At 45.3% G+C, this 21,193-nt stretch overlaps 1 protein-coding gene across 3 annotated transcripts in view; it reads right to left on the bottom strand.

Annotated features, from left to right (window-relative positions):
• Positions 1 to 21,193, bottom strand: part of Sdk1 (sidekick cell adhesion molecule 1) — a 521,957-nt gene that overhangs the window by 173,699 nt on the left and 327,065 nt on the right. For all 3 annotated transcript variants that reach the window (XM_048785279.1, XM_048785280.1, XM_048785281.1), the window contains exons 14-16: positions 18,839 to 18,986; positions 16,575 to 16,715; positions 11,967 to 12,148 (exon numbers count right to left, since the gene is read on the bottom strand). In XM_048785279.1, coding sequence (XP_048641236.1) covers positions 11,967 to 12,148; positions 16,575 to 16,715; positions 18,839 to 18,986 — 471 coding nt within the window. The remainder of the gene's footprint in view (positions 1 to 11,966; positions 12,149 to 16,574; positions 16,716 to 18,838; positions 18,987 to 21,193) is intronic.

The raw sequence follows: 21,193 nt of genomic DNA, 5'->3' as shown, positions 1-21,193 counted from the left end.
TGTGCATATGTGTACATGAACATGTGTGCTTGGATATGTGTGTACACACACATCCTACTGGCTAGCCAGGTCCTTTCTTTGTGCTTCTGCAATGAATCTAGGTATGAAGGTCTTGCCTTCATGGGGCTCAGATTCTAGTGGGAGAAGCAGACCCTTTAAATTCTATATAAAAACCACTACAGCGAAGGTCAGCTTGTTTCCTTAAAAGAGGATCTTATGGAGGAGCTAGTTCCTGAGCCAAATCTTTAAGTAGAAGCACCAGATAAAGATGCAGTAAGCAGGGAAATGCAACCTGCACACGTGCTGAGTGTATCTGCAAAGTTGAATACATGCACTCCCCTCAAGGTTGGTCTGTGGAACTGTAATACGCAGAGTCTGGGTGAAGAATGCCACCTCTGGAACTTCCCAGAGCCAAGGGGCACAGAAACAGCCTCCTGCGATGTGTGCATTCTCGTGCAGCCTGCAGGGGGAGCTGTGGGGCCTCAGGTCAGGATTCCTGTGTGGGCAGGAGCCCTCAGCAGCCCAGTAGGTGGCCATTCAGCCCCAGCTAGTGGATTGGCTTTTGTAGGCCTTCAGTTGACATTGCAAAGGGGATTTTCGGCACATGGAACTAAAACCTTTCCTTCTGCAACTTCTGCCCATTGTTTCCCACTCTGTTTCCTGGGTAAGCCATTCCTTGTATGCACACATAATCTGACAGACTATTTGCAAATCACAAAAATACCCAGCATGGCTTTACTACTACAGGCCCAATAAACACCCTCCTTCTTCCCTCCACGTCTCATGCACAGGACGACTGAGCGGTGCCTGTGCTGGTTCTGGCTGTTTTCTGAGGAGCAGGGACTCTCTCACTATCCCTTATGGTCAGGCACCTGGAGTGGCTTCTCTCCAGCACATATTGCATGGCATGACATTATGAACTGCTGTCATTTGTTAAGAGAGCTTAAGGTCATGGTCAAGGTCTCCTTCAGCCTCAAAGCCCCAAGTGTTTTCAAGGTGATTGGGAAGGTCGGGTCCCCAGGTCCAATGTCACAGTGTTGGTTGTGAGGTAGGATGGAAGAGATAAGGATAGGCAGAAAGGAACCTAACAGGGAAGGGAAGAGAAATTATACCTTTAAATCTGTGAAGCTTCACAAGCCCCCCCACCTTTACTCCCCACGCCTGTCTTCCTCCAGGCCTGAATTCATAAAAAGAGCCCTTGAATGTTAGAGTATTGTGAGTCCAGATGATTAATGCCCACATTCATTGCTAGCCTACACAACATATTTTCTTTAGATTGAATAAAGCAAAGGAAAATATTGTTAGAAACTTATGAGTATCTCCCAAACGCTATCTGTTGCCTTGATGACATCAACCTAGAGATTCTAAAAGAAAGAGACCACTATGATGGTCCTTGGTTTCACTATTAAGAGAGCTGAGATCAGCAGGCTGATGCTGCCCCACAAGAACATCTCATGTCCACTGTTTACAGAGCTTCCTTTAAAAAGAAGAGCCTGTGACCCCAAAAGTGAGTCTCACCCTTGAGCATCCCTTATCCCTGTGAGTGTGTATCCTGCTCTATTACTTGCTTTTCTAAATAAATATTTGTGCCTCTTGTGATGTGTCCTGAAATTCTTTCCTGTGACATAAGTTAAGAATCGGCCAGGGCTGGGTGGAGGTCCCCTTCTCCCATCTCAGTGAGGTCTCTTCAGACCCCTTTCTGGTGACAATGGTTTGTATCTAAATATGGTATTTTGGCTTATTTCTCTTACATTGCAACACATTGCAATGTGTTGATTTTGATCATCAATCCAACAAAACAATTTGCTTTTGATTTCCGATTCTGAGGCCGAATAGATGGCTTACCCATAGACTTGTGACTGTGCCAGGCAGGCCCGTTCCCCACAGATGAAAAGAGACACAGGTTGTTTTCTTCCTTCTCTTTTTGTTTTTCCTCCCCATCCCCCAATACTGAGGTTAGAACCCAGGGCCTCATACGTGCTAGGCAAGTGTTCTACCACTGAACTACACCCCTAGCCTGTCATTTTTATTCTTGACATTTCATTTAAATCAGGCAATATATGAAGACAACATCAAGCTTATTTGGGACAACCCTTCCCCACCACTGAGTGAATTCTAGTCAATCATTACACGTCCTCTTTTCCCCAACCTACATCAATGACAGCAATGGTTTAAATGATAATTAATCCAAAGAAGCCTCTGCTGACCATGGAACTGCATATGGTTTTGAAGATTCACATGACAAATGAAATTAATAAAAGTGACATCATGAAAGACTGGCAGAGAAATTTGTGGGGCCTCGTGGGACAGGTGGATGTGGGCATTCGGGCCTCTGCAGTAGGACTGATGGACCTCTGTCCTACTTATTGTCCCCTATCAGATGGATGCAAACCCAACCTGAGGATGGCAAGCAGCCCACTGGCAATGCTGGGAAGTGAGCTAAATTTAGCACAGAGTGAAATTACAGTGTATTGTCCACCGGTTTTTATATTCTAATGTGCCCAGTTGTATTGATTATGATAACATTATCTTATCTGTTTCAGATAAACTGTGAAATCTCATTAACACAATAAAATTTCATCTTTCATTACCCTCAAATGCAAAGTCAGTTTTCCTGGGGGGTGGGTGGCCTTGCATGTGACTATTCAGGGAGGATCAGTCTCCTTGGCAGCATTTCCAGTGGAGGAAAGGGTCAGAGTCCAGGCTCTTGAAAAGAGCTGGGTCCTTGTGGGAGGGGGATGCTTCGGAAGGCAGGCTATAGTCTCCTAGCTGGCTTTGGGGCCACCTGTGCCTAGAAATGAGTCTCACCACGTCTCCCACTCCCTGGTGAGAGCCCAGCACAGCTGCTCTGCCACGAGGGGGCTGGGCAGGGAGCTGAGGGCCAGGCAGCTGCTTTGCAGCAATATGGCGACACTGTGGAAAAGGGCACAACTGCACACCCTGTTTTCATTGCCCCCAAAGAATACGATTTACAATACTAGGGTCTGAAGTGCCTATCTAGGACTTAATGGGGATTCATGGGCATCTATTTCTCCAGGTAACCTCACAGAATTAAGCATATATGCCTTTCAAATGGGAGAGGTGAGCTCATTACATAGAAGAATTACCGGCTACGCATTACTGGGTGGATGTATATATTACAATCTGTGTGCCGGCTGTTATCGTTAATTCCACATCATTATAGGCTACAGCTGAGTTCTTGTGCTGTTATGGTTCTTGCAGTTTTGATACACCTAAATGTGCTCACTGCATTAAACATTTCCAACACATTATTAGGATAACAAATCTTTGACAAATAAACTTGAGTATCTTTTTTATGGCCTTGGTAAGAAAATACTTTAAAAGTTCTCTAGGTCCCTTTCTGGACTTGTTTTTTTTCCAGTTCTTTGTTTACCAGGCATCCAGAAGTCTTCGGGGCCAATTTTCAGGTTGAGGTAACATCACAGGGGCTAGGCAGGCAGGCCTGGGCACTTTGTCTGCCAACCTTGCCTAGGTCGGCCTGCTCCTCTGAATCCGTAGCAGGTTAGGGACAAGATGATAGGAAAAGAGTGTTTTTATTCATGAAATGCCAATTTCATTTCTGAGAAATGTTTTCACTTGTGACCAGGGCTGAGCTTCCCAAATGAAGGCCCAAGGCTGGCAGGGAGTGGCTGTGTCTCAGTCACTTTTGGTCCAGCAGCACTTCACTTTGAGGTAGTACCTCCTCCTTTTCTTCATCCAAATCCCGGTTCCCAGGCACCCCATCTTCATGATTTCTCAGTGTGTGTGGAAAAGCACACTAGAGGCTTCTTTCTAGTTCTTAACTGCTTTTCACACTAGCCTTTGGCTGCCTGCATACACACATGCCCATCCATACATTTAGGAAGTTGAGTTCTCTGTGATGCTGAATGACACACTTCCTGGACATGCTGGGTGACACTTTCAATGCAGAAGTTTTCATGGCATGTCTTTTAGGCTGTGGCCCATGGCAGCACTTCTGGCAGAGCAGGGGAGGAAAGTTCTGGGTCCAGGCTCTCGCATGGGGCTGGGTCTGTGTGGGAGGCACTCAGGTGAGGCTGCTGATGCAAGATGCAGGAAAGACACAAAGGGCCCAGTCCACTGTGACAGTGCCTGGAGATGCTTTCCCTAGAGCATTCGAGATAGTGAGAAGAGCAGGACAGAAGGCAGGTATTATGTCGGCATAGCACTGAAGAGTGAAATAGAACCCGTGAGCCTTCTGATTATAATCAGACATTCATTTATGCTTTGTAAATGGGTCAGGCTTTGCTCTTGGATATGAAAATACAAATACAAAAAAGGCAAATCAGAAACAGCCCCTGCCTTCAGAGTCCCAGGCTAGTCGGAAACACGGGGCTGTAAATCACAAAATAATACAATGGCCAGAGCAGGTGAAGATGGGTTTCACTTGCTCATGTGTCTTCTAGCGGCAGCTGAAGGACAAGCTACAGAACCCCTCCCTTCTCACAAGGTCACCTGCAGGTTACAGACGCTGGGATCCATCCCAAGCCAAGGAGCTCCTGAATCTGAGCTCTGTGCCCAAGCTGGGGGCCCCTGCTCACATCCCCAGTGAGACCCCCAATTTGTCTTATAGCTGGACATATAGTACAGGCTCCACAGCCCAGACCCTGCTGAGCCCTAACTCCAGAGATGAAATCAGTCAGACCAAACGTCCTGGATTGCTGGAGTCCAGCATTCTTTAAACTGTGGGTCACAGATGATTAGTGGATTAGGAAACCAATTTGGCAGTCACACCAGCATTTTAAAGAGAATGAAACAGAATGGAAAAGAACAGAAAATATCAAAGAACATCATACACTGCGAGGGTAACTGTTTTTCCATGAACCCTTTGTTTCAGGTGTGTGTGCATACCGGGGTTGATGTAAAATAGATTTCTTATTGTGCACTGCAGTTCACAATGTCCGACAGCCACTGTTCACCCACCTGCCATGTGAGTACAAGTGAGATGAGATTTCATTTCTTTTTTTATTTCACATATGAGCTGCAGTGAAGTATATGAAGTAATTTTTGACCATGCTTGGTTATATGCAAAAAAAAAAAAAAAAAGTAAATTCTAGTGATGACAAGTCACTGCAGTTAGGGCCTGGACTTTGGAGATCACCTGGCCAAGGTTTAAATTCCAGTATTTTTCAGCATTTTCTAGCTATGTGACCTTGGGAGAATTAGTTGCCTATCTGAACTTCCTTTATTTTTCCCTCTGTAAAATAGGGACAGTATGTCTGTCTCACATGACTATTAGGAGTCATGTGAGTAGCATAGCATAATGAAAAGCAGAATATAGTGGCTTCCCCCAAAACACTGGCTTCCTATCTTTTCCTTCCTGTAAATTCTAAAAGACCAAATTAAGCCCATACCTAATGGAACATTCCATATCTATTTTGTTCAGCTTTTACTCGGTGTTTTAGGTAATGCTGGGAGAATTTGGAACATTATCCTATTCTGTAGGAAAGGCCCGAGGTCTGGAAAGTCTTAGGGATTGAGAAACAAATCTTTTGTGCAGTGTCATTTAATGCCACATTGAGAATTTCCCAAGAGGAGATAAGAATGGGGCTTGCAAACGAGTGTTCATTTATAATCCTTACTTTAGAAAACCTTTGAAAGCCCAAGTGAACATTTAGGAGCTTTTACTAATGTTTTAGAAATGTGGATAACCAAATATTTTCTCCATTTCTTTTTAAATATGAAATATTTCTCTTTCATTATAAGATAATGTTCTGAAACCAGAATAAATCATCATAGCACAAACATACCTGTTACAGGAAGAAAAATGATAAAAGAAATAAAACCAGAAAGAAAAAAAGTAAAACCTTGTTGCTCTCAAAATGATGATTTATGGTATAATTTGTCTTTGGATCCTTTTTGGAAAAATCAACATCTATATCTTAATGGATACAGTTTTAAAATGGGGAGCAGGAGTTTGCTAATCTACATGGGTTTGTTTCAGGATGTAACCACGATCTAGTACATTTTATATTCCAACAGTGCATGAGCAGGAGCCCCCCACCACAGGCTCACCTGAGAAGAACCCATGGGTCTGTCTTTCATGAGCCTTTCATGGTTATTTGAATGATTTTGAACAAAAACTGAATCCTGTGAACCACAGACTGAATTAGCATAGGATATGAACTGCTGATTGCTTCCGGTGACTGGTACTTTCCCTCCCATTCTGTACCATTAGAAAGTTGCTGAAGTCGACATTGGCAATAGGAAAAATGCTTCTAATTACTCTGGGCATTTAGTGTGCAGAACTTCCACTCTGGGTTTTTTCCAATTGAAACCAAAAGCATATCGATTTCTGGGAGCACTGTGAAATTTTCGAGTAAATGCAGGTTATTTTCCACTTCCTTCAGGTAGTCATGGTAGAAAACCGACAGGTGGGCTTCAAGCATGTTGAGATTTCAGGCCACAGGGTCTGCATAGAGCCAGCGTTTCTTATCACCCCTTGCAAAGTTCACTTGGCTGAAACTGTCTTAGAGTCGTGCTGCTCCATTTGTAAGTTAATATATCCCCTTTAAAATGCCTCGAACAGAAAAGGTCAAAGAGGCGCTGTTAATAAAATCTATTAAATGGAATTGGCAGACAAGAAACTGGGGGCTGGTGGATGAAAGGGGAACTTGAAAAGTTGGGAAGTTAGAAAGTTGGTAGCAGGCAGTACCCGTGTGCCCGCAGCCAGTCCATGCCAAGATCTTGTAGAGAGCCAGCGGGGACAAATCGCTCATTTCTAAGACATCTCAATAATACACGGAATTAAGCAGGAACGCAGGGCGTGTAGCAGGTGGATGGTGGGTTCAAAACTACGCTGTGCTGAAGTTAGTGTAGAAATAACTTCCTTATCTTCCTTAAGGAGCTTCCTGGAAAAAAAACACTTGAGACCAAAAATGTGTTTGCAAGAAAAAGGAGCTGGAGCGAGCAGCGCTCCCTTAGCTGCCAGTGCCAGCCGAGCAGCTTGCGCGCCCTGCGCTGCGCACCCCGGGCGAGCGCTGCATTATTTATGAGTTCTCTTTGAGAAAGACTGTCTAACAAGTTCCACTCCCACCAACGGCAGTGTGAGCCGCACATCCTTCCCCAGCGGCCTGTGCCTTCTCTGGGGGCTCCAGCCAAGCCCTTGTTAGAGCCAAGATGAAGCTACCTCGCTGCCCCCTCTACCCCTGCCCCATCACACTTGCCCTTGGATAAGGAGAAGCGATCAGGCGGGCAGGAGGCAGCCCTCGCCCTCCCCAGGCTGAGTAATCCTGCCTCTCTCAGATCTCCTGATAGACTGCCAACCCGTGTTTCTATACATTCTGATAATTTCCCAAATTAAGCTGGCAAATAATTAATTTTATGAGTTATTCTTTTCTCCTTTCCTATGCAGGCATTTTAATTATTTCCCTTTTCAGTCTGAAGGACCTACTCAGCCTCCAGGTCTTCCCCACACTCAGTGCCAGCAGCTGTGGGACACTTACGCCTAAGTGGGCTCCCAGGCAAGGAGCCTGGGCAAGGAGCCTGCTCAGCTGCTGCCCAAGCTGGGTGGAGGTCGTGGCCTGCGGGCTGTGGATGTGAAGTCTGCTGATTCCAGCAGGGATGATTAGGAAGTACCTGGAGGCGCTCCTGGGAGGCAGCCCTGAGGCAGCGGACTGTACCATTTCAAACCTAGAAACCTTGCAACTCCTCAGCTACTGTCACCTTGGAGAGGAGGAAACTGCTAGCTGCCCCTCCAATAGCCTCCCCTTTTCCTGCCTGAACAATGGATGGAAAACCATGCAGCTGAGAAATCCACATTTCTGGCTTTTCCTGCACAGAGAATTCCATTAATAGGAAGCAGAAGTCAGTGACACATGGAATTCTAAGAAAAATCCTAAAAGATCTTTAAAGGAATACTTGGCCACAAGACACACCCATGTTATGTTTTCCTCCAACTTGCCTTCTAGAATGTTGATGTGATAGCAGGCATTACAGTAGATAGCTTATCACCATGAGGCAAATACCAAAGATAGCAAAGCAAAAAGACAGAAAATCCTGATTCTCTGATGATCCCAGAGTGGCCCTACAACCCACATTCCCACCCACTGCCTGCTCTTCTGATGTGAGAAAAAAGAAAAACCACATCTTCATTTTGTTTAAGCTACTGTCATTGGGGTCTGTTTCTAGCAGCTGGATCCCATATCTAACTAATACAGACAGCTACAAACTTGATCCCTTGCTGGTTCCACCCCAGGGATCCCAATAAGCCCCTCTTTAGGGGTGGCTCTCCAGTCTATGGTCTGTTCTGAGGGTTTTGATTGGGGAATTGTACTCCTCCTCTGGAGGAATGAGGAGCGACCTCAGTGAAGCTGGTTCCTTGACTGGTTCTTGCCCTTATTCCTCAAGCTCTAGTATACCTTCCTCCAGGACTAGCCTGCAGGAACCGAAGCAGAGGCTGTCAGCATCTTCTCGACCCTGATGGCAGAGCCCCTCCCACAGCTCTGAGCATTTAGCTGGTGCCCACATTAATTCTCAAATGGCTATTTTACTGTTAGCAGAAAGACTGACCCCAAATATCTTTCTGTACTGTAGCTACTGAGGAAACTTTCAAACACCAGGTGGATGGATGCCCAGTAGGAAAGCAAACACACCCCAGCAGACAGGTCTGTAAAGCCTCAGTTCTCAGAGCCTTTGCACACATGTATTGTGTCCTTTTCTAGTCATACCTGCTTTCAAGGCAGCCAGGGCAGATATCAAGGGCCCAATTTTACAGATGAGGCCCCTGAGGCCCAGAGAGGCTTGGTACACTTCCTAAAGAAATAGGATAGAAAGCAGGAGGCCCAGAGAGGCTCTTATCAGGGTCTCATCTTCAGAGTGTGTGTGTGTGTGTGTGTGTGTGTGTGTGTGTGTGTGTGTGAGAGAGAGAGAGAGAGAGAGAGAGAGAGAGAGAGAGAGAGAGACCATATCCCAGCACTCCAGTCTGCCCCTTTGCTGCTCTAAAGCACTGTGGTCCTTCCTGTTGTCTTTTCTTCCTGCTGTGTCACCTAGTCTGACTGTTTTTATCTTGCTCACTGGGCAGGTGTGACTGTGCCTCCAAGGCACCCAGAGCTGAGGGCCGGTTGTGCTTTCCCAGCCAAGTGTTATAGCCTGGCTTATAGCCAGTGCCACAGCCAAATCCAAAGTACAGCATCCTCATGCTATTATTATTAAGTGTCACCACCTCAATCTGCCCTGGGGCTCCACACATTCCTTGAACAAGCAGGTCTGGTGGGCAGGTGCTTCCTGGAGATGTCTCTGAGGCTGTTGTAGTCTGATAATTTTCACCAGTGGCCCATGAAAGGGTTTAAGGTTGGGGTCAGGGTCTGGAAAAAGAACATGAAATGACCAATGGAATCCCAGCAAGCTCTGAGGATATTCCCTAGGGGGCATTAACAGTCCCAGAGAGCACACAGGAAGTCTGAAACATGCAGAGGAAAAGCTGCATCCTCAAAGGGAAGGCAGACAGAACTGTGTTCCTGAAGCCCATGAGGAGGAAGTCTTCACACAGGGCTGGGGGTCAGGACAGCCATCATGAGCATATGAGGAAGGTCCATGTATGGATGAGGAAGTCCACGTGTACATGAGAAAGTCCTCCAGAGCATCGAAACAGAGCTGCCCCATGGGGAGTGAAGATGTGAATTATGGCCATGTTTGCTAGATACCCCTGAAACCTGTGGGACTCCAGGTTCATGTGCCCACACCTGACATCCAACACCCGAGCAAGGGAAAGACCACTCAGCTCCAAAAGTGAGGCTGCACATGGAGAATTGCCTGCGCAACTGTGGTTCCAATATTAACTTATGAGAGTCAAACAAAAGCAGATAGGGAGGACTGGAGAGAGAGCAAGTGGAGTCAGGTTCTCACCCATGTGAAGAAAAGAGCCTTTTACAGAGCTATGGCTCACCGCAGGAACCTCACCACCTGATAACTGCTCAGAGGAGCGGGATAGGAGCCCGCCCAGCACGTTGCCATTCAGCAGAACACATGCTCTGGCCTGCTAGTCCAGCTGCTAACATGCCAGAACCTTCTGAGGTCCTGCTGACATCAGGGGCTGCTGATGTCACTCAGAAGACAGTGGTCTTATCTCTGAAGATTGCATATTAGAGCTGTTCCAGCCATTTGCTAGATGTGCAATTTCATACCACCTAAATTCAAGCTAGCTGGCATGCAGTTTCTTTATGCATAGTGACTGAAGATACCGCCTGGACCCCATTCCTGTTTTTATACCCAGTTCAACTGTGCAGGAAGCAACGAATGAGGCTGTGAAGCTCAGCTGTATTGCCTGAAGGATTTCAGTGGAGCACAACTGAGGTAATACATGTAAACTGTTTTGAAAGGACAACACACCTCCCAAATATAGATCCTGACCCCTTCTCGTTGTAACCACTGAAGTGGGGGAAATCACCACTTGGGAGCCAAATTGTTGCTCTGATGTCTCTGAAGTTGTTGCCACCATCTTTGCTTCCTCCCACCTTGCTTGCACTCCACTGACAGATTCATTTTCCAGGACACCACTTTGATCATGATATTCACAGCTCTTAAGCCTTGAATGGCTCCCCATTGCCAACTGTATAAAAGGCAAACTCCAAGCCTCAAACCCCCCCTCAGTCAGGCTGAGATCTGCTTCCCTGTGCTCTCTGCAGAACTCAAATGCACCAGTAAGTAACACAATGAGGCAGTTGCAGTTAATAGTAATACGGGATTATTAATAGCAGTGTTAGTCATTTTAAGCCTCCAAGTTTACTGTTATTTTATTAAATAGACTAATTAAATCAAACATTAATGGTCCAGGTTTTCGGCTATTTTCTTCTTCCAATGAACGATCAAGAATCACTTGCAGATGGACAGGTTCTTCTGAGCTGTCCTGCATTTTAATATTTCTTCTAGCCACTGTGCAGGCGGAACTGACTACGCTTAATTTATAAAGGAGGATTTATGGGCTTGGGGATGACAACAGACAGCCAATCAATAAGGATGATAATAACAGCGTGTAATATCAAGGAACATTAGGTCTCGGGCATGATTTGGGGAGAGAAGTGGGCAGTTAGAAACCTTATCATTTGAAAAAGGTCAAGGCCTGGCAGCCATAAAAATGCCTAAGCAAATAAAATCACACCTGTGAATCAGGAGAGGGCATAAATTGCTGAGTGAAAAAGGATTTTAGATTTTGTGGAAAAATTACTTCCCTGGGAGAGGATTTGGACTGCTGTAGGACAAATGAAGTTGTGTCAAGAGAGGGTCTATTTATTACCGCTCAAACAATAACATGCAATGCAGATGGGGAGAGTGTTTCCCGGCCAGCCGGCAATTCCTGGGGCTGGGACCAGAATCTTTCAGAAACATGGGAGGAGTCAGAGGCTGTAGAGAGGCTTCCAAAGACTGGGCCGAGTTTCAGCACATATATTTAAGAACCATTGGCTTCATGACATTCTGTCTGGTCATTCCCCCTCTCCAGGGCTGGGGGAATTTTTATTGATTTAGTAAATTGGTTGTGTAACTGAAAAAGGCAAAAAAAAAAAAAAGCACAAAGTAGCAGATTCTATTACCAATAATCATATTCCATCATGAAAATCAGGATTGGAAATAATCGTTCTCTTTGAAGGACATTCACAGCATTACACAGAGCTTTGTGACCAGCTCAACTGAAAAGATGCCCTGATGGCATTTAGAAAAGTTCCCTTCCACAGACCCTTTCAAGAATAGGTGTGCTAGGAAAGGATTCGAGCAGACACTTCCTGCCCTCAGCACCCAGAAAAAGCAGCTGGAACATTATGCTTCCCTTCCACAGCATCGCTTCAGCTTAGAGGAGGCAGAGAGATGAAATCGCACACATGATGGATTTCTTCTAAACACTCCCTGGAGGAATGCACCCTGTTTTCATTTCTAGCACATTGCAATTTGAACTTCACAAACCTGGCTGCCTGACCAAGCTTCTGCATCCTGGTGGTTCTGGAAAGCAAGCTCACCTCCTTGTAAGGTGTATTCGGTCACTGCCCTGCTGAAGACACCCAGGCCAGCCCCGTTGTAAGCGGCCACCTGGATTTCATACTGTGTCCAGATAATCAGGTCTGTCACCAGGCAGTAGTTCACCTCCGGGCTAGTGATGTTTCTCTGCTGATGCTCACCAGGCAGGCCAGCCAGGCGATACCTGCACCAGAAAGGAAGCCCATGATGGCACAGAAACAATTCAGACTTGAGCTGGTTTTCTGTGGTTCTATGCAAATAAAGAAAAATGGAATTACATAAACCAGAGAGGGGCCAAGAGGTCAGTCCCAGACAACACTGTATCCCAATTCAACAATTTCAAAAGTTTATACTCAAAAGGTAGCTTCCAGGCATTCTAAGGTATATTATAAGTTCTGAGCAAAACAAAAGTGTCATTTCAACTACATTATGGTTATGGGAAAACAACAGTCTTATAAGTGTAACTTGTCCAGGGCTAATGGTGACTTAGAACTCCAAATTCCCCAAGTGATTTCTGTCAGGGTTTGAGAAATACTTTACTCTTGCAACTGAAATGTGGGGAGAAGTGGAGAAGCCAACAGTGTGTGGCCTCTTGGCCTCCAGGGGCTGAGCTCCCAGTTCTGGTCCATTTAGGAAATCTGGGTTTATCTAAGTATACCCCAGAGCAGGAAAAAGTGGGCTTTGAAAAGGCATTAACACTTCTAAAATGCTAGTTTAGTGCTAACTACCACAAATTGTTTTGGGGGCTTTTGGAACACTTGGGTGGTATGATCTTTAGTTTACTAAAGGCAAAAATTCACAGTTATGTTTATTTAAAAGGTGACTCGAACACCTCTGCACTTAGAAAATGCATAAATTAGGAAACTGCATTTTGCACTATGAAAGGACTTTCAGAGCATTATTTTGATTAGCAAATGTTTTTCCATGATTCAGTTTATAGAAGTTAATGTACTGAACTGACTTAGTTAATTTGCCGAGCTTTTCTGGATCAGTCTCCCTGGTAAATGAGGGAACATGTATAGTAAAAGTGATTTCCTAATCATCTGCAGCTTCCAAAGCATCTAATTTCTATCCCAGAAGTGGTTCTTGCCTCAGAAAACCATGGCTTTGTGTGATAAATGGAAAGGGGAGATGAGTGATAAGGGATCCAAAACCAGAGTGGCAGCAATGAATCCGCTCCTCCCCATGCTGCCTTGTCCTTAGGGCAGAGCGCCTCACATGAAAGGAAGCACCTGAGATAGGTGCACACAGACCAGGGCATTAGCAAGGCCACCATTGTTAGAAAAAAGCAGAGACTGCAGGATTTAGGCTCTTCAGGAAAAAACAATGTTCCAAAGAGAAGGAGAGCTGAGAAGTCAATAGGGAAGTAGAAGATGGTAATCAAAATTTCTTCATGAAAATCAGAGTTTTCTGAGATTCTTTCATCCTCTCCTGTTATAGACCACTCGATCTTGGTGAAGCCAGTTTGGAAGAAAAGGTAAATGGTCAAGGACAGCACATGAATGCTGGAAGGAGCATGGCTTCCTTCTGTCTCATGCTTGAAAGCAGGTGGCCCCAGGCTCTGGGAGGCACCAGGGAAGGGAGCTGTTAATTCTCTGGTGGGCAAACATGGAAGTTATCAAGCCACACCTCTGCCTCACACCCCATCAGCCTCTGACACTTGCTGAAGTGGCATCCTTAACTGACCACCTGCACCAACCAAGGGCAGGTGCAATTCATTACAGGTACTCAGGTCGTTGAGGTAATAATGGCCCTTAAGGCAGTAGGCCACCAGGAGAAAGGCCTGGCATGGATTGACCCATGTGACAGATATTTCCATTTAAATTCTCTGCCCACAAAAGATGAACTTTTAAAATAAATGGTACTGAGACAATTAGCCATTTGAAAAAGGGTAAAAATTGGCTCCACTTCCATATCACACATGGGAATGGCCCAGGCATGTGAATGGTACTTGCAGCCAGTGTGATGTGGTGAGCTTACCCCTCAGGAATGACTTGCTCATGTGGACCCATCACCACATGCTGCACACGCCAGGCAAAAGCAAAGAAATCAGCATCAGAAGACACAGGTGAGGACCTGTTCAGCCATGATGTGCCCGGTGACCTTAGGTATCTTCCTGTAGCCTTATTTCCACCACTCTCCGATGGGAATTTTTAATAAAAGCATTTCGTAGGTTCTTGCAAGAATCGAGTGGAATGATGAATGTGAAGGAGATGTGAAGTATAAAGCACCCCAATTTTGTTTTAAACATTGCTCTTCTACTGAGGAGAGTGTGGGAGATAACTCTGAATTATGAACCACCCGTATTCTCCTAAGCCACTCAGTATAGTTGTGCAAAAGGAATTGCAGAATTCACTTCTTCCAAACCGGCTATGCTCCCTACTGGAATGGGCAGGTTGGTCCACTCTGACTGGCAGCTGAGGGTGCTTTTGTAACATTCACAGGATGTCTAAGAAGGTCGCGATTAATAAGGGGAATGCAGGCATCCTACTCTTGCTGGTTGGCCATGTTGCCCAGGAGACACGCTGAGCCAGAACAAGATGATTTTTTATACAGAAATAAACAGAGAACATTTTTAAAGGACATAACCCTATGCTCCTCTCAGAGAAACACCCTGCCCATTATTATAAATATTTTATTACTGCACACGCATCCTAACTACTTCTTATGGCCAGAGCCACGGAGGTGATTTATTTCCATTTGCTCTTCCCTGTATTGTGCCTCAAATCTGACACAGAGACTATGCCCTGGAGGATACACGCTTGCAAACACAGAGCTGATTTGCAGACCAGAGGATTATTTGGAAATGTTTCCAAGCAAATTCATTTTGGCATGGGTCTTTAATTTCTGAAAACTTTGATATTCATAGGCCTTGGGTAGTGCGCCCTCATTTTAAGGCTTTCTTGATTTAAGCCCCAACAAATACAGATGCCCTCTTCTCCAGCACTCAACTTACTGACACCATCACAGAAAATCCTTTTAACAGCAGTAATCCCACGAAATAGAGAAATGTGCAGTCCCTGATGTGGCCTCGCAACATCAGAGAGATGTTATTAGGAAAGTCTGCGCCCCGAGCCTGGTTCTGTGAGATGACTATTGAAGCCTTTACTTGACGGCTACTGCCCGAGGAAACTTTTCCTCACTCCCTGCTGAAAATGGCAGGGGCTGCAGGAGGATAAGCGGGAGGGGTGGCCGGGCCGGGCAGGCCAATTATTTCAATTCGTGGAACAAGAGGCTATGGCCAACGCTGGAGCAAGCAGCAGGAGGGGACAGATGGCCTCAGCCTGGAAGCAGCAAGGCTGTGGGAGGAGGTCAAGTGAATAGGATGGGTCCCAGGGGCATCAGGACAGAGCCCACAGGCCTCGCCTACCAGGACAACTCTCAGTCTCCTTGACCTTCTTTACACGGGGAAGGAGAGGCGGGGGCACAGAGACACAGGAGCCTTCCTGCTCCCCAGAATGGGCCATTTAAACCCTTCAGGAGACAAGGAGAACCCACAGGCTTGAGTGGCAGGAAATTGGTTGTGACAGACAGATATTACCCATGTGGAGACAGATGCTGTTACCCAAGGAGTGCATGATTCTGGACATGCATATAGGAATGGGGGGTCCTTTAGATACACAGACAATGCAGTTAAAGAGCAATGCCATCATAATTTCTTACATTTACGTAAGAAGTCAAATGTGTTCAGTTAAGAGCTTTGTTAACCAAGCATTTACTGATCATAACTCCACAGGAGCCCAGTGTAGGCATCTGGAGGAAGGGAATAACGGATCCCCATCGTTCTTGCCCATATAAAGCCAATAATACATCCAGAGCAGACAGCCGACTAGAGATTCAATAGTTACCCTTAGGCTCTGCTTTATCTCTTCTTCTTGCTAGGTCGACAAACCACTGCAGTAGACACACTTGGTGCAGCTTTTAAAGTAGTGGGAGTTTGGCAGAGGACATTTCTCCCCCTGACCACAACCACATACACATATGGTTCTTTCAATATTTTTAGAAGCCTCACTGGCTCTTCTAAGGCAGAGATAGAAAACTGGCACCCTTTGGTTACATCTGGCCCGCGGATGTGACATCTGGCCTGCTCTACTGAACTGAACTGGGAGGTTGTATGTAACTCCTGAACACTGGGAGGTTGTATGTAAAAGGCCAGGTATTGGAATTTTCTTGAACTCCTAGAAAATCTGGCAAAACTGAGCAACATGCTCATGTGGTAACCATTGGATAATAACTAAATCACATTAATTAGTATTAATTTAAGTGATTATGCTTAACAATACATGGATCTAGTGAAAGTGTTAAAGGAATTAAAAGGTTTACAATGAATAGCAACATTGCTCCCTTACCCAAGATGTCCCCTCCAATCTCCTGCCAAATGCAACCACCAATGCCAGTCTTTGTGCAGACTCTGCAGGTGGACACACATGGGAGTTCTCTGCAAGGTGCCCACATTAGCACGTGCTCTCCAGTTTGCCACAGTCTCCACCACTCCATAGCATCTGACACCTGACCTGAGAGCCTGCACTACTGATTGTCTCCTACAGACATTTAGAGGAATAGACACCTGACTCTTGCTAGGGACCATATAGAAATCACTGGCTACTTGCCTGAGGATGTACCCGCGTAGCACCCCATTATGCTCAGTTTCTGGGGGTGGCTGCCACTGCACCATGATGGACTGGTTGGTTCGCCCACTGGCCACAATGTTTTTTGGGGGAGCACTGGGTGGTTCTTCAGGTAACATCAGCCTAAAAATAAAGGATGGGTAGGAGAGAGGGAGATGAGTGCCAGAAACATATGACCCTTGTCAGCCAAACTTGGAGCCTTCCTCTTGGTAAAAATCAATAAATGCATGTATGGGAACATCACCGAAAGCCCATTAATCTGTTCAATTAATATGACTTAATATTTATAAATAAATAAATTTCGTAAAAATCTTTGGTTGACAGAAGCTAATTGCAAAAAGTCAAAAGACAAATGGAAAATTGAGGGCAAATTGTTCGCAACTCATTTCACAGCCAAGGTTTAGTGTCCCTGGTATTTTAAGAGCTCTTACAGTTCAATAAGAACAAGACCAATCATCCAGAAGAAAACTGGGCAAAGAATGTAAAGAGTTCACAGCAAAAAGAAGTATAAGTAGCTCTTAAACACATGACTAGTCAACTTCACTCTTACTAAGATAAACACAAGTTCAAACTAAAATGAGATACCATTTTTACTAGTAGATTAGGAAAAAACATAAATGTAAAAATATACTGTGTGTCAAGGAAGAGGGATGGGCTCTGTTGCACACTGCTGTTGCAGGTGTCATTTGGTGCCTCTCAGAGCTGGGCAATTTAACCATCGACACTAGTTATTTTTGTAATTCTGTGTGCTGTACCACCAAACTGGTGGCAACCTAAACATCCATCAGTTGGGGATTTGTTAGATAGAGTATGGTACAGTGTTACAACAGGATACTATGTCGCTGTGAAAAAAAAATGAGGGTACTTCTTATGAACTGATATTGAAAGATTTCCAAAGATGGATTATGAAGTGAAAAAGGTTTCAGAATAATATGTATGGCATGCTCTGATTTGTGTAGAAAGGAAGAGACTGAATTGTAAATTCGTATTTACTAGTGAAGTGTATACATATTTAAATATCTGGAAAAATGTATGGGAAATATTTACATGGTTACTGGTTTAGAAAGGTGAAGTGGAACACAAGGGCAGGGGTGGAAAACAGACATTTGCATAAATATTTACTTAATTCTGAATCATATAAATATGTCATCTAACTTAAAAATTAAATTATTTTTTAAAAAGAACAAAACACACAGCAATTGTGCTGAAGGACTTCGTGAGTAGTCATGACCCTAAGCACTCTGCAGCTCAACTAGGCAGGCGGCCAGGACGACCCACCTGCTCCGTCAAGAGCTGCAGAGCCTCAGCTCCCCAAACCACCACCAGCTGAGTGAGCCACTCACACTCAGCGTCCAACACTTTTTCTGGATTGTCTCTTTGGCTTTATTGTTATTTCTCCTCTAAAACTCCCACATTTTGAAAGCCATCTCAATCTCACTATTCTACAATCCAGGTCATAGAACTGGGGTTGGTTTGTGGACAGGGGAGAACCCTAAAATTGGATGTAGTCATTTGTCCCCTTACAATTGCAGGGCTTCCAAAATGGACCTCCTGGAATGTGTGGGTGAGGACACTGCTCAGGAGAACAGCACTTGAGAGACACTGGCAGCATTCAGCTTCCTGCATGACTACTACATATTTACCTCTCAAGCCCATGGCACAGCCTACACTCTGCTGGCAATTGTGGGGAGAAAGAACTCTGAAAGCCAGAAATGGGGGTGTTTGCCTGGAATCCCAGTGGCTTGGGAGGCTGAGGCAGGAGGATCCCAAGTTCAAAGCCAGCCTCAGCAACTTAGTGAGGCCCTAAGCAACTCAGGGAGACCCTGTCTCTATATTTATAGAAAAGGGCTGGAATGTGGTTCAGTGGGTAAGTGCTCCTGGGCTCAATACCCGGTACCAAGGGAAAAAAAGAAAAATAAAAATGAAAGGGCCCAGAAAACACAGCCAGCAGGTGAGCTCTTAATCTCCTGGGTACAGAAGACTGTGCCATCAGGAGCCATCGATGCAGGCACAGCCAGAGCACCACAGGAGAAATCCAAGACACTGCCTCCCAGCAATTAAGAGAAACCCAGCTAGATCAACACATGGCCATGTTTGCACTCTTTGTGATAATCTTTTCTGCTCATGCTTTTGCCAATATCCCTGAGGGATGATCAATTAATTGCCTCCACCTCCTGTGATGCCTCTGTTTGACTCTCAGGCCCTGCTGTTCCTGGCCACTGTGCAGAGAGCAGGGCCCCACTCACCTGCTCGTCTCTGTGCTGTACTGGCCCTTGCCCACTTGATTCACTGCACACACCCTGAACTGATAGGTGCGGGCTGGAGTCAAGCCACCCACGGTGATTCCTGTCATCTCAGGGCCAACGTTTGACAGATGCACTTTCCATGGAGAGTCTAAAAGAATGAGCAAAACAGATTCACACCCACGTGAGTACATGTCTGAATGACAAGCGAATGCAAATATGTTCTCACAAATTATCTCATTTGCTTTCCAAGACAGCACTAGGAGAGGGGGGCTGTTATCCCCATTCGACAGACATGGAAACCAAGGCTCAGTCATGCAGCTAGCAACTAGTGAGCCTGGCATGAAACTCAGATTTCTCAGCCCAGATCTAGTGTGCTTCCCATTACTCTGGGCTGTTGTCAAAAAGTAAAGGCATCCTTTGTTCAACCTGCACATGGTGGTTTAGAAGAAACCAAAATATTCCTGGGTTCAAGATGTAATGAGAAAAAGTTCTCTGTGGGCTCACGTGGTTAGACAGAGTGCAGATTTATCTCCCAGAAAAGGAAGCTGCACTTGTCACTGAATGATAAATAAAAACTATATTCATTAACATTTTAATAAAAGAGGAAATGAGCATGATAAAGACAGATGGGCTGTGCGTTTTGCAACCCATCTGCAGCATGGCAGCCCATTACGCCACACCCTGAGTGGCTCTGGCTGGAGAGACATCAGAATTCAGAGCTAGTCTGGAGCCTCTTTCCAATCAGCTTTCCGGCAGGTGTGGAAGAGCGACTGTCAGCCAAATGGGCTCCCGCCTGCAAGAAGGTTCTGCAGGATCCCATGCCTGCATGAGTTTTTGCAGAGTTTAAGCATGCTTCTTGCTCGATCGTTTTGTAGAGTGATGCCCTGGAATGACCTGACAATGACTTTGAATATCCACCATCAGCTCCCATTCTGAGCCACTGTGATGCCTGGATGGCATTTTCAAGTTATCAGCAAGGTAAAATATGAGCTGGGACATTCCTCTGGAAATTAAACTGTCTTTCTCCTTCTTCCAAAGTGGTGCTAAGTTCCCTTTCATCCACATTGGTCAAAAAGGCATGACTCCACTATGGTGCTGCGCTCTGCTCAGATTGCAGACAACACTTGCTGTGTGTAAACTCCAACCCCGCCCCCCCCCCAAAAAAAAAAAATCACATTGGCTCCTTCAGAAACCTCAAGACTGACCGTGCAGATTCACAGTGTATGCGTGGAGCTCATGGGAAGGAGACCTGGCATTTTAGTTCCTTAGAGGTCACCAAGAGGTGGCCACAAATTGCTCAAAATGAAAATGAAAGTCCCAAAGGCCACGTGAAGGTGTCTCACTAATTCAGAACCTGTAGCTCGGATTCCTCAGCACCAAGTTAAGCTGCTCTGAGGTGCAATGCCAGTTGGACGACAAAGATTGAATCTTTTTAATTATTTCAAATAAAGCTGCTTCCAAAAATGGCTTTCTGGGAATGCAGTCTCCACCACCAGCTGGGCAATTCTGTACTCTTGGCTCTTGATTTCCAGTGACACGGTAATTGGCGGTTGATGAGGATCCCCTTCTCTTTATGTTTCCTTTAAAAACCTGATGTGTGCACCCACATTAACTATGGAAAAGCCCACTCCACTGCTCTTTTCAGGGAGTCTGAGAGCCTCTGTCAGCATCAAATACTTCATGGTGACCTGGTTTCTAGATGGCTTCCCTAAAAAAGGCAGCCACTTGTCAAGGCGAGAGGTGAGAGGGCCTTCCCTGAAACCCGTGCAGCTGGCAGGGGTGGGGCCTCCACGGAAGAAGTTTTCGTTCTAAAGAACTGGCACATGTGGGAAAAGCATGGAGACCATGGTTAGCCAGAGCTCTTCACTTAGACTTTGATTTCATGTGAACTTCTGTAGAAATGGGGGACAAATCAAAACTGCAACGACCTACCACACCATGCCCTCCAGGATGGCTATTATCAAACAGATATACAAACAGAAAATAACAGCATCAGTGAGAACTTGTACACTGTTGGTGGGAATGTAAAATAGTATGGTGATTCCTTGAAAAAATTAGAAATAGCATTCCCATCTTACCCAGTGGTCCCGCTTCTGAGTATATACCTCAAAGAACTGCAACAGGGTATTAAAGAGGTATTTGGAACCCATGTTCACAGTAGCACAAGAGGTGGAAATCACCCAACTATCCATCAAGGGATGAATGGATAAACACGGAAAGTGGTTTATTTATAAAGTGGAATATTACTCAGCTTTAAAAAAGAAGGGAATTCTGACACATGCTACAACATAGATGGACCCTAAGGACATTATGCTGTGTCAAATAAGTCATAAAAAGAGGAATACAGTGTGATTC

Source organism: Marmota marmota, unplaced genomic scaffold, assembly GCF_001458135.2.
Source record: "Marmota marmota marmota unplaced genomic scaffold, marMar, whole genome shotgun sequence".
In the NCBI taxonomy this organism is placed as follows: domain Eukaryota; kingdom Metazoa; phylum Chordata; class Mammalia; order Rodentia; family Sciuridae; genus Marmota; species Marmota marmota.
The sequence above is the reverse complement of the archived record's forward strand: the minus strand, read 5'-3'. Positions and strand labels throughout refer to the sequence as shown.